Below are 13,634 nucleotides of genomic sequence, written 5' to 3' on the forward strand. Positions count from 1 at the left end.
GAACAAACATGAAATTCTATCGGCAGCCTTGAGCTTTCTCAGACAGGGACGTTAGAGGAGGCTAGGGTCATCCCAGGTGTGAGGTCTTGAGCTGTTAGAAACAATGCTAGTGGGGGCGCCTGGGTGGCGCAGTCGGTTAAGCGTCCAACTTCACCCAGGTCACGATCTCGCAGTCCGTGAGTTCGAGCCCCGCGTCAGGCTCTGGGCTGATGGCTCAGAGCCTGGAGCCTGCTTCCGATTCTGTGTCTCCCTCTCTCTCTGCCCCTCCCCTGTTCATGCTCTGTCTCTCTCTGTCCTAAAAATAAATAAAGTTGAAAAAAAAAATTTAAAAAAATAAAAAAAAAAAGAAACAATGCTAGTGTTGGTTTAGGTCTTTTAACGTGGGTGAGGGTGTGGAGAAAATCCATTTGTGCTGAGAGTCTGTAGTCTTTATGGGGCACGGTTGAGGCCTAATTGACAAAGAAGTTCAAAGAGGCCTGGCTAAAGTTCGGTCAAGGAGAAATTGCTTGTCACTCTGCCTACCAGAATCACATTATCCTTTAATGTTTAATGCGTATTTATTTATATTTATTTATTTACTTAGGAGAGAGAGAGAGAGCACAGGCTGAGGAGGGGCAGAGAGAGGCAGACACAGCATCTGAAGCAGGCTCTAGGTTCTGAGCTGTCACCGCAAAGCCCGAGGTGGGGCTTGAACCCACAAACCAGGAGAGCATGACCTGAGCTTAAGTCGGCGCTTAACAGACGGAGCCATCCAGATGCCCCATCCTTTAACGTTTAAAAGAAGAAAACGTGCATGCTGTTTTCTTGCCTTTTTCCAGTCAAAAGTGGTACCTCATAATACCTATAACTCTTAATATGTATTGTGTACTCATATAGAAAGCTATCACGTTGTGCCTCTTTGCAGTTATATCATCCTGTTTCATCGTGGATCTACTCCTGTATTTGTCTTGGCCACCCGACTAAATCACAGTTTCCTAGAGGTATACTGGGGCTAACGCCTCTGACACGTTTGTACAGTTACAGGTTCTGTGTAGTACTTGGTCACACGGAAGGGACTCAGTGCAAGTTACAGGGTATCCGCACACCCTCACTCCTTCCCAAACGCTTGTAATGAGTGCCCCCTTTATGCATATCATTTTTCCAATGCTGCTGGGATCAAGTTCAGTAAGATCCAGCCCTGGCTTTTATTCCTGGTTCTCCATCTTTCCTTCAGAGATGTCCTGCCACATCCTAGCGAGCTGAAATACTCATTTACCCTGAAGCTTTTAAAAATCTAACTCTGCAGAACCAGATCTGTAAGATAATACATACGTGTTAGCATATATACAGTTTAGAAGTTTGTTATTCTAGAAATCCTTTACAGTCACAGAGTCATGCTCAGGATATATGAAGGAGTCGTAAACACAGTGAGATACTACTCACTCCCACTAGGATATAGCTATAATCAAGAAGTCAGATAATAACAAGTGCCAGCAAGAATGTGAAGAAATTAGAACCCTTATACCCTGCTGGTGGAAACGTAAAATGGTGCAGCCATTTTAGAAAACAGTTTGGCAGTTTCTCACGTGTTTAAACGTAGAGTTCCACGACCCAGCAATTCCACTCCTAGGTATGTAGTCAGTAGAAATGAAAACATCCGTCCGTGCAAAAACTTGTACAAGAATGTTCTTAGAAGCATTATTCGTAACTGCCAAATGATGAATGGATTAACAAAATGGGGTACGTCCGTACGCTAGGATCTATCTCTCCAGCAATAAAAAAGAATAAAGTACAGATACATGAATGAATCTGAAAAACATTCATGCTAAATGAAAGAAGCCAGACATAAAAGGCTACATAACGTACGATTGCATTTATATGAAATGTTGGGGATAGGCAAGTTCATAGACACAGAAAAGTTGATCCGTGCTTGCTTATGCTGGGCTTTGAGGACGTGGGGGTGATAACCGAAGGGTATTGGGGCGGGGGGGAGTTCTGCATATCTGCGACCGTGGTAAAAATCACCGAATGGTACACTTTAAATGGGTGAACTGCTTGCTGTGTGAGTTCTAGATCAACAAAGCCGTTAGAAAAAGAGAGAAAGAGAAGTCATGCGACCAAGCATTTCAACTACCAAGAGATCGAGAGCCCCAAACGGTGTTACTCGGAGTCTCGGTGGCCAGCAACGTGGGGGCAGTCCACGGGCAAGCTTCCGTTTTCACGCGTGCAACATTCAAAACGGGGCTGTGCAGCGGGTGACAGAGCGGGGAACGTTCGGCGCGTAAGCACAGACCGCAGGCTGGCCCCGGTCCTTCCCCCGTACCCGGCGGCCAGGGTGTCGGGCGCCTCGGGTCAGCGCGCGCCCCTCCTCCGGCCTGAGTCACGGCGCCGCGGGAGTCCCCACGCGAACATGCTCCGCTGAGCGCGGCCCGGACGCCGCGGGCCCTGGGGCGCAGCGTCGGGCGGTGGGGCGCCCAGCGGCGCCGCCGCGCGCGAAGCCAGGCCCCCCAGCCGCACTCCCCTCCCGGCCGGGACCTCGCGGGCCGGCTCGCGGGGCCCGCCTCCCGGGCGCGTCCCGGACTCCTCGCGGACTGCAGCGGCGCCCGAGCCGTGCGTCCCCGCGCGCCGGCGCCCTGCCCTCCCTCCATGGCGTTTATCCGGAAGAAGCGGCGGGAGCAGCAGCTGCAGCTCTACTCCAAGGAGAGGTGAGCGCCGGCCCCGGGCTGCGGGCGGAGGCGGGGAGGGCCGGAGCCGGGGTCGGAGGCCGGGGGAGCGGGGCGGGGGGGGGGGCCCGCTCGGGGGGCGGGAGCCGGGTTTCCGGCCGGGCCCCGAGAGGTCGGACCCGGTGTGGGGACCCGGCACAAAGGCCGGGGCCCGGAGCATGCCGGGCGCTCGGGCGGGGGCCGCGGCCGGAGCCCGGGAGCCGGGTCGGGGCCGGGGTCGCGTCCCGGTCCGGTAGCGAGCCGGGCGCAGGTGGGGCCACGCGGCTCACCCGGAAGAGGCCGCGAGGGTCCCGGTGCGGACTCCCTCGCGGGCCCCGGCCCGGGACGCGAGCCCTGGCGTTCTCCGCAGGGGTGCGGCTGGCGGTGCGCGGGCCGGCGGCCTCCCCCTGTCCCCCCCGGGTCACCGGCGCCGGGTCCGGGCACTGCGTGGGCGCCGCAGGGGCGTTCCGCCAGGGCTGCCCTCCGCGGTCGGCGACCACCCCGCCTGCGCCGGGACGGGCCTGGGTACCACGCTGTATTGCGCCTTTTTTTGTCGACTTCTTCAGACGGAAGGCCAAGGCAAGGGCCTGCCCGGCTCCCTGCCCTGCCGGGCCGCGAGGTGGGCCGCAAGAAAGGCCTTATTCTGCGAAAAGCCAAGGACCACCCCACAAACGTGTTGTATACCGAGCAATGGGTCTCGTTACATACAAGTGCATTGGAAGGCTTTGCATTCAGACGCGAGGTGAGGCACAGCAGTCATTATCCCCAGATCCCAGTAGGGATTTGGGGTCCCGCGAGCTCAATCAAATGATCTCTGAGCAGCAGCACCCGTTTAGTTTCTGATTCTCCGCCTCCAAGGGAAGTCATTTCTAAAAAGGTCACTTCTGCCCTAAGTAAATTACTGGTGAGCGAAATAGCTTGCTGAATTTCGGGTCTGTGGTCTCAGGTGTCAAAAGGAACTGGGAACGAATTATTTTACAGTTGTTATTTTGATCGTGAGAATAAGTTATCTAGGAGTTCTGCTAGCCTGTCACGTTGTTGTGTGATCGGCGGTGGAAGGAAACAAGAATTTTCCTTTACCTTTGAAGGTCTTCTAGTTGGGCTAAATTCAGTTTGCATACGACAAATGAACAGGAGAAAAGCAAAGTTTTATGACTTGTCCGCAGAGGCCCAATACTAAAATAGAGACCTAAAGAAATGACCAAGGCAGGCAGTTCTTTTACGTTCAAAGAGACAATACATTTGTGAGGAATTGACAGGATAAAGAAAACAGGTGTTTGGGAGCTTTAATTAGTAGGGAATTCAAGGCAGAATTTAGGCTGAGGTAGTAGATTGGGGGGGGGGAAAATAAGGTTTGTTTCTACAGCTTTCTTGGCTTTAAAGGCCCTATCTGTGGTGATAAAGATGTCTTTTTGTTTCTTAGTAGGGAGGGTATTTCTTATTTGGAAGATTCTGTTCCTGATTTCAGGCGGGAGGAGGGTCTGAGTGTCCCTGCATTGGCTATTTCTTAAGTAACTTTTATGGAAAATATGCCGCAGGGGCACGTTTTGGGACAGCCTGCCCTTGGCCTCTACAGTGGACACCAACAAAGCAGATCATACATGGAAATACAGGTGGAGACTTTAAGGTTTGCGTGATCTTGCAACATCCACACCTGTTTTATAGGTGTTGATTTGATCCGTTTTGTCCAAACATTCATATCCTTTTCTAATCTATAATGTTGGCCTGGCCAGGATATCCGTAGGTTGAAATTTCATTCCCCACTGTAGAGAAGAAGATAAGATGTATCAAAAAAACATATCTCGGATATGGCTTTCAAGAATGTTTCTGGTTTTGTGATTAGCCTTTTATCCACAGAAACGCCTTTTTTTTTTTTTAATGTTTGTTTATTTTTGAGAGAGGGAGAGAGAGAGACAGAGTGTGAGCGGGTGAGGGGCAGAGAGAGAGGGAGACACAGAATCCGAAGCAGGCTGCGGGCTCTGAGCTGTCAGCACAGAACCCAATGTGGGGCTCGAACTCACAAACCATGAGATTATGACCTGAGCCAAATTCGGATGCTTAACCGATTGAGCCACGCAGGCATCCCCAGAAACGCTTGTTTTTTAAATAATGACTGGACCCTAAATAAAGTAACTCATACTTGTAGAGGCTTTTCTGACTTCATTTATAATGCTTGTTTCATTTGGAAGGAGCTTGAGTAGAGTTTCTTTGTTCTGTACCAACACCGTTAAGAATTGGGGGTATTCTGGGGCGCCTGGGTGGCGCAGTCGGTTAAGCGGCCGACTTCAGCCGGGTCACGATCTCGCGGTCCGTGAGTTCGAGCCCCGCGTCAGGCTCTGGGCGGATGGCTCGGAGCCTGGAGCCTGTTTCCGATTCTGTGTCTCCCTCTCTCTCTGCCCCTCCCCCGTTCATGCTCTGTCTCTCTCTGTCCCAAAAATAAATAAACGTTGAAAAAAAAATTTAAAAAAAAAAGAATTGGGGGTATTCTGTATTAAATAGATGGATGTTCGAATTTGCATTGTAAGAACTTAGAAACACTTGAATTGCCATCATGTTCTCTGATCAAAGAGTTATTTGTAACAATTCTGTGGCCTCTTTCATAAGAGGAAAACCTGTTTTCTTTAGATTTGTCAGTTCATTCAATAGCTGTAATTTTTGCTTAATTTGCTTAGTTTATACAGCTCTACAATGTCGCACAAATCTTAAAGTCTGCACTTGCCGTATCAGGAATCTGAAGACGTTGGCGCCATATATCTTAGAGTTATTTGGATCTTACTTGCTGACTGCCCACGTTTTTTAATACTCTGCTTTCCGACTGTGCAACCTTGGGCTGATGAGTGGACTTTAACCCCGAAGGTGTCCGTAGAGTACCAGTTGAATGAAAGGAATCTGTCTCACAAGCAGATGTAGGCTAGAACCACGCAGTCTCTATAAATCTTAGAATTCACTCTGAAAGACAAGGCGATTTATTTTAAAGCAACTTCATTTCCGGGGTGCCTGGGTGGCTCGGTCGGTTGAGCATCCGACTCTTAGTTTAGGCTCAGGTCATGATCTCAGGGTTCGTGAGATCCAGCCCTGTGTTGGGCTGTGTGCCAACGATGCAGAGCCTGCTTGGGATGCTTTCTCTCCCTCTCTATCTGCCCTACCCCTGCTCGCTCTCTCTCAAAATAAATAAACTTTAAAAAGCAAACTTTATTTCTGCACAGATTTTTCCTAGCTCATCCCTTTGTGGCAATAAACACCAATTAGCACAGTGATTGATATAGGCCATTTGCTCAAGCATACCCAAGAGAACTGTTTCTTTCCTTGGGACCCCTTCGGAGGTGACCCTTAATAAAAGGCCTCACCTCTCATGCTGCTTTAGAGATTTTAGATTTCTACCACTACCCAGTAATAACCTCAGAAAAGGAGAAACCTGAAGTTAGCATTTATTTCTTTTAGTATTAAATTGATGCTACTGCATTTAGAGTAAGTGATATTTCTACAAAGATAGAAGCAGAGACCGGTTGGGAGATTCTTGGTGGCTGAGACCAAAGCGGAGGCAGAAGAAATGGAGAAAAGTGTATGGATTTTACACTTAGGAGATGTTCTTAGGAGGTGGAATTGACAGGTCTTGGTGTGGTAGATTTCATGTAGGAGGCAACGGAGAAAGAATCCCAGCTAGAGTTGTCAAGTAACGTACAGGATGCCCAGTTAAATGAATTTCAGATGAATAATGAAAAATCTTTTAGTGCAAGTATGTCCCATGCAATATTTGCTACATACTTATATTACTTTTTTTGTAATTTGTCTGAAATTCAGATTTAACTAGGTATCCTGTATTTTTGTTTGCTCAGCCTGGCAGTCCTACACTCAGGTTTCTGGCTTGACCAGCTGTACAGTAGTACCATTTATTAGTCATGTTTGTAAAGAATGCTTTGGGAATTTTCGGTAGTGTATCAGAAAATGAAGAGATACTTGGTCATTAAAAGTACATTAGTATCCTGGTTAAGATTTAGATGCCAGGAACTATATTGATTTTACTGGTTTTTAAAAATGTGTTGTCGGGGTGCCTGGCTGGCTTAGTCGATTAAGCGTCCGACTTCAGCTCAGGTCATGATCTCACGGCTGGTGGGTTTGAGCCCAGCATCAGGCTCTGTGCTGACAGCTCGGAGCCTGGAGCCTGTTTCAGATTCTGTGTCTCCTTCTGTCTCTGCCCCTCCCCTGCTTGCGCTCTGTCTCTCTCTCAAAAATAAATAAACATTAATGGGAGGCTGGGTGGCTCAGTTGGTTAAGTGTTTGACTATTCGTTTTAGTTCAGGTCATGATCTCGTAGGTTTGTGAGTTTGAGCCCCACATCGGACTCCGTTAGTTACAGTGTGGAGTCTGCTTGGGATTCTCTCTCTCCTCTTCTTTCTCTGCCCGTCCCTGCTCACTCTCTCTGTCTCTCTCTCAAAAATAAATAAACTTGGGGCGCCTGGGTGGCGCAGTCGGTTAAGCGTCCGACTTCGGCCAGGTCACGATCTCGCGGTCCGTGAGTTCGAGCCCCGCGTCAGGCTCTGGGCTGATGGCTCAGAGCCTGGAGCCTGTTTCCGATTCTGTGTCTCCCTCTCTCTCTGCCCCTCCCCCGTTCATGCTCTGTCTCTCTCTGTCCCAAAAATAAATAAACGTTGAAAAAAAAAATTTAAAAAAAAAAAATAAATAAAAAAAAATAAATAAATAAACTTAAAATAAATAAAATAAACATTAAAAATGTTAATTAAAAAATGTGCTGTTTAGGTCTTAATGAAGATCAGTGGAAAACATTTTTAAAAGGCAACTCGTGTCTTTCTTTGGAGTTGTTGGAAATTACGCGTACAGTGGGTTAGCAGATAAGGATATTTTACAAACTGCTGCATTTAAGATTTTTATATTTTAAGATTTAGGAGTAGGCTAACTGTTAAATATTTTTATCTTCACATCTAGAGTGGTATGATGGAAGAATAGCTATTTTTTCTGGGATGATACAGAAATTTAGATAACCTAAGGCATACTCTATTGGGGAGTCAAATTTTTCTCTAAGGTTGTACAGCAAATTACTTAGCTGTAGCTTACAAGCTGTCATTCTAGGATAAAACGTTAGTGATCGTGAATTCTATATTGGGCACACATGTTTCATTAATACTTTTACAGACACTTCTTCGAATTCATCTTTGCCTCAAACATTCCATGTGTGTTTAATTCTCTTGGTTATGCTGATAACCAAATTTCTTGGCTGATATTAAATATCTTTTACTTCAAGTGTTATCAGTTGATTCTGTATTTATTATACTAATGATGCTGGTTGAGAGGGCCAAGTGACTTGCTGTACTCCTGTTTATTCTTTCATTTCCGAGACTGAGCATCCCATTCTTTCAGTATCTCAATTGGGATGTGCCCAGTGTTGAATTTGGAGACTTAACTGCAGAATCAGCAGTTAGAATGCTGAAGGGTTGAAGGAAATCTGCCTGTGACTCAGAAATAGGGTGTGTTTTGGGGCGCCTGGGTGGCGCAGTCGGTTAAGCGTCCGACTTCAGCCAGGTCACGATCTCGCGGTCCGTGAGTTCGAGCCCCGCGTCGGGCTCTGGGCTGATGGCTCAGAGCCTGGAGCCTGTTTCCGATTCTGTGTCTCCCTCTCTCTCTGCCCCTCCCCCGTTCATGCTCTGTCTCTCTCTGTCCCAAAAATAAATAAACGTTGAAAAAAAAAAAATTAAAAAAAAAAAAAAAAAAGAAATAGGGTGTGTTTTTCTCACATAAAAGCAAACAAACAGTGGGAGAAAAAATAAATGCTGTAAATATTTTGAGTAATTTAGAATTTACATTGGCTTTACCCAAACTACATTACTAGCCCTTCACCTTATGCCCTCATTGCTATCTGACATTAATTTCCTCCAAAATGGCTACCGTTTAAGAAGACACAAGAGAATGCTCATACATTTTGAGTGGATTTGCTCTATGATTTTCATTAAGGAAAAAAAATTTTTTTAATGTTTATTTATTTTTGAGAGAGAGAGAGAGAGGCAGAGAGGGGGGGGACAGAGGATCCAAAGCTGGCTCTGCACTAACAGCAGTGAACCCGATGCAGGGCTTGAACTCATGAACCATGAGATTATTACCTTAGCCAAAGTTGGACGCTCAAACTCACCTAGCTTGCTAGGCACCCCAAGAAAATCTTTTTTAATTTTGTTTTAATGTTTATTTAATTTTGAGAGAACAGAGTGTGAGCAGAGGAGAGGCAGAGAGAGAGGGAGACACAGAATCTGAAGCAGGCTCCAGGCTCTGAGCTGTCAGCACAGAGCCTGACGCGGGGCTCGAACTCACAGATCGTGAGATCATGACCCGAGCCGATGTCGGACGCCCAACTGACTGAGCCACCCAGGTGCCCCCCCAGGAAATTTTTTTTAATGTGATATAAAATGGGTATGGCCATTTAATGAATTCATTGCTTGTTTTATTTTCCTATATACCATTGTGATTTCATCTTTTACCCATCAGACATGTAAAATTGTGATTTAACATTTATAACTCAAAAGATTTTGAAAATTATTTTGTTTTTTATTTTTAATTTGTGTTTAGTGAGTAAGGTCTGTATAATACCAATGCTTTGAAATTATTATGACTTAGATTATAGTCGTTCTTCACAAACTGATGTGAGGTTGAAAATAGATGTACATTAATATTGGTATAATATCTGTATATCTGTTATGTTAATCTTGTTAATTGTGTTTAGATCTTCTTTTTCCTTAATGAATTTTTTTTGATTGACTTACCAGTTACCGAGAGATGCTTCATGATGCAAACTTTGACTAATATTTCCATCAATTTTTGCTTATATTTTCAGGGGTTGTTATTAAGTATGTAAGTTTAAAATTGCTATCTTACAAAATTGAATCTTTAGTCAATATATGATGACTTCTTCTAGGAATGTTTTTTTTTTTTCTGTTTTGTTTGATATTAATATAACTCTATCAGTTTTGTTTGGGTTATTTGCATTATATGGAATTTTTCTTTTTTTTACTTTCAACTTTTCTGTGTCCTTAGGTTTTAGACGTATTTTTTACAAATAGCTTTATAGTTGGATTCTTTAATAATTCAATTTTTAATAATTTTTGTCTTGAAAGATTAATTTAGTCCATTTATATTTATTATTGTACAGATATATTTGGATTTATTTTTATTTTTTTATTTTGTTCTTTAATTTTTTCTTATTTTTCCTTCATTTGGATTAAGACTCTGTTCTCTTTCATCTTTCCTGAAGAATATGGTAACTTATATATTCTGTTTCTGTTTTTCTAGAGCTTACCTTGAAATTTTAACATTTATATTTAGCTTAAGATCTGAAGCTAATCATTCTCTTACCATCCCACCCCCTCCCCACCACCTTCCTAACAATATAAGGACCTTGGAATACTTCTGTCCCATCCAAATTATAGTCTCTTATTGTCTAGTATTTTCAGTCTGTATTTTAAACCTATAAATTAGATTTTACAATTGTCTAGTTTATGTTTATATAGTTTTACATGCATGTTTACCATTGTCTTAGTTCAGCATTCCTTCTTGCCTATCATATCTTCCATGTAGAATTATTTTCTTTTTCCTGAAGAATATCCTTTAGAAGTTCCCCTAATGGTACTAAACTCTTCTTGTCTGTCTGAACATGTGCTTATGTTCTTGTTTTGGAAATCAGTTTTGCTAGATGTATACTTTTGGCCCTTGAACAAAAGGGGGTTTGGGACACCAACCCCCTGCGCAATCAAAAATCTATGACAAAATTTTTGACTCTCCCAGAACTTAACTATTAGATAGCCTACTTTTGACTGGAAGCTTCACCAATAACAAACAATTGAATAACACGTATTTTGTGTATCATATGTATTACATACTGTATCCTTACAATAACGTAAACTAGACAAGAAATGTCATTAAGAAAATTATAAGGAAGACAAAATACATCTACAATACTGTGGTATATGTATTGAAAAAAATCCGCAGGTAAGTGGGTCAGCACAGTTCAAACCCATGTTGTTTGGGGGTCAACTGTAATTTTCTCAGCATTTTGAAGATTGCGCAAACGAAGGGAGATATCCAGGGAATATGCACCCGACTTGCTGAAGCATTTTTCGGTGGAGGGGATCTCAGCTTCCAAACTAAGAGAAAAGGTGTGCCTTGCCCCAAGGTACAGGTCTTAGCTACCTGGTAAGATCAGGCTTCAGACTCCAGGAGAAACCTGGACCCCATGGAATGACCAGGAGCCAGGAAACAGTAGAGCTGTGTTGTGATGGAGACTTGACTCACCATCCAGCTCAGCGTTTGTGGCTATGAGTTGGCCTCACCCCTTCTCTGACCTGACTGGGGCTGTTAAGCCTTGCACTTGAGCCCATATGATATGGCAGGATAGGGACAGGATTTGTTGTATTTGTGCCCATGGTTAAGGAACCACCAGCACTTTCCCTGGCATAAATAAGGCACTGGGGTCCAAGCCTTGCGTTTGTCTGGACTGTTTGCCTTTGACATAGAAGCATAGTGGGTTTGTGTGGAGCTTTGCAGGAGGCTACTTTCTATTCTAGAGGAGACCAGCCTGCCACAAACCCCTATCATTTTTTTAAAAACAATTTTTAATGTTTGTTTATTTTTGAGAGAGAGAGAGAGAGAGAGAGATGGACTGTGAGTGAGGGAGGGGTAGAGAGAGGGGGGAGACACAGAATCTGAAGCAGGCTCTAGGCTCCAAGCTGTCAGCACAGAGCCCAACGCGGGGCTCGAACTCAGGAACTGTGAGATCATAACCTGAGCCGAAGTCGGTCGCTTAACCGACTGGGCCACCCAGGCACCCCACAACCCCCTATCATTTAAGTCTGATTGTTCTTTGTAACATTGATTGTTCTCTGTCTTTTCTCTGGCTGCTTTTAAGATCTCCTCTTTGTAGTGCTTTGCTGTTTGTCTGTATAAAAATTTCTTTTTATTCACCTGTCCTGATTGGTATTTCAAAAGCTGAAACAGTTTTAGAAAATTTGGAGCCAGGCCTTCAGCTCTTAGGATATTACTTTTATTTCTTGTAAAGTCTCTTTAATATGTATTTTTCTGTGCTGCCTTGTGGACTCTTTAAATCTATCTGGCAATTTACATTTGTTTCTCTAGTTGCCTAATTTGCTGTCTATATCATTAGTTTGTTCTAATTTCAATGATTTTTAAATTTCTAGTTTTGGGGGGGGTCATTTATAACTGCCTGATCAGTTTTGATAAAAGTCTGTTTCTTTGTTATACTTTTGATGTCCTTCTGTTTCTTTAAACTTCTCTATTGGAGTGCTTAGATGTAGGAAATAAGCTATCTGTAGCTTATACAGGTTTGATTGAATAGTCTGTTGCTTGTATTGAGCCTCATTCAGTAATTTTGTTCCTTATTTTATGATTTTTTGATTGTGTCTTCTTGTTCCTTGGAAGCTTCTTCTTGGGAGTTCTTGCAGACCTGGATTTAAGGTGGAGTTTTCTAGAAAGTATTTGCGTTCATTTCTGCCTGGGGTGCCGGGAGAGACCACACTGGTTTGTCTGGAGTTTTATTGGGCTAAATAAGTAGTGTGAATTCTAGCCCCAGATGTGTATCAAGACAGGCTGGTGGTTTCACATTCTCAAGGAAGACTGACTTTGTCCCCAGCCCAGCCAGAGCCTGGGTCCTACCATCTCCCTCTGGGGAAGGGTGGGAGGTGGTTTTTATTTCCATCCTTCAAGGGTATTAACTTTAGGGATTCTAGCTTTCTCTACCCCTGTCCCCCTTCCCACTGTCCCCTCAGGACACAGGGCATATAAGTGCAGGCTCTCTAATACTCAGAGTTGGGCAAACACCCAGGGGAAAAGACTGCTCCAATGCCTGCTAACTTCTCCCTTCTGAAGCTTTTCCTCACTTTCCCATCACTTCAGCCAAGCATTTGAAAAGAGATTTCAGTAATTGATCCAGCAATTTTAGAGGCTCTGTACTGAGATTGTTTCTCTGGACGTGTAATCTGCCATAATGTCTGAAATGGGATTCCTGCTGATTTGTGTAAGCCCGGGTTTATTTAGTAAATCTATAAACCCGCTGGTTAAGAAGAGGCTTGAGGTAATCTAATTTGTCTCCCTCCCCTCAATTTTATAGTAAAGTGATTTGACTAAAAGTCTAATGGCCAAGTCACGGCTGAACTAGGGCTAGAAAAGATACTGTCCTATCCAAGCCCATCTCCTGTGCCACCACAGCGTCCTGCTTCTGTTTTAAAATGAGGTCTACTTATTTTTATGGTATCTCAGAAATGTAGAATGACTGAGGAACGATCGAAGCCTGGTGTACGTGGCTGTTGGTTAGCATCTGTTGTCCTCGGGGTAATCCACGGGCTGGTGGCATCAGCACTGCCTCAGAGCTCCTTGGGAAACGCGCAGTCTCAGGCTGTGCCCCAGATCTCTCGCATCTGAACCTGCACTTTAACGTGATCCCCGGATGATCGCACACACATTCACGTTGGAGAAGCACTGTTCTAGAGAACAGTAATTAAGTATTCCTCTTTTTCTTTTCTTTTCTTTTCTTTTTTTTTTTTTTCTTTTTGGTTTCTTTGAACTATGCTTCTCGACAGTTTAGGGAGTGCTCATGGAGCATCCTCCCTTGATGAGGAAATTGAAAGTCTTCGAGAGCGTAGGTGATAGTTTTGCCATTTGTTCTCGAAGATAGTTGAGACTTGAGAGCAGAAGTGACTGGCTTTACGGATGGTCAATGAAAGGGATTTCGATATCTGAACCATCTTGTCCAGGAAGTAACTGCATCTCACAAAGTCAGAGGAGAATGTAATTTCCTAGAGTCTGGCCAAGGGCTAGAGTTTTAAACTTACTCCCAAGGGAAAGGATCACAAGGGCAGATGAAATGGTGATACTGGTTACACTGGAGGACAACAGGTAGGAGCTGAAATGCTACTCCAAGGAAGAAGGGGCAGTAATTTA

At 44.4% G+C, this 13,634-nt stretch overlaps 1 protein-coding gene across 1 annotated transcript in view; it reads left to right on the plus strand.

Annotated features, from left to right (window-relative positions):
- The first annotated feature begins 2,550 nt into the window (after positions 1-2,550).
- The window catches only part of NSMAF (neutral sphingomyelinase activation associated factor), a 63,401-nt gene continuing 52,317 nt past the window's right edge, over positions 2,551-13,634 (plus strand). The window contains exon 1 of the mRNA XM_030304101.2: positions 2,551-2,684. Within this exon, the coding sequence (XP_030159961.1) occupies positions 2,626-2,684 (59 nt within the window). The 5' untranslated portion in view covers positions 2,551-2,625. The remainder of the gene's footprint in view (positions 2,685-13,634) is intronic.

Source organism: Lynx canadensis, chromosome F2 (assembly GCF_007474595.2).
Source record: "Lynx canadensis isolate LIC74 chromosome F2, mLynCan4.pri.v2, whole genome shotgun sequence".
Taxonomy (NCBI): domain Eukaryota; kingdom Metazoa; phylum Chordata; class Mammalia; order Carnivora; family Felidae; genus Lynx; species Lynx canadensis.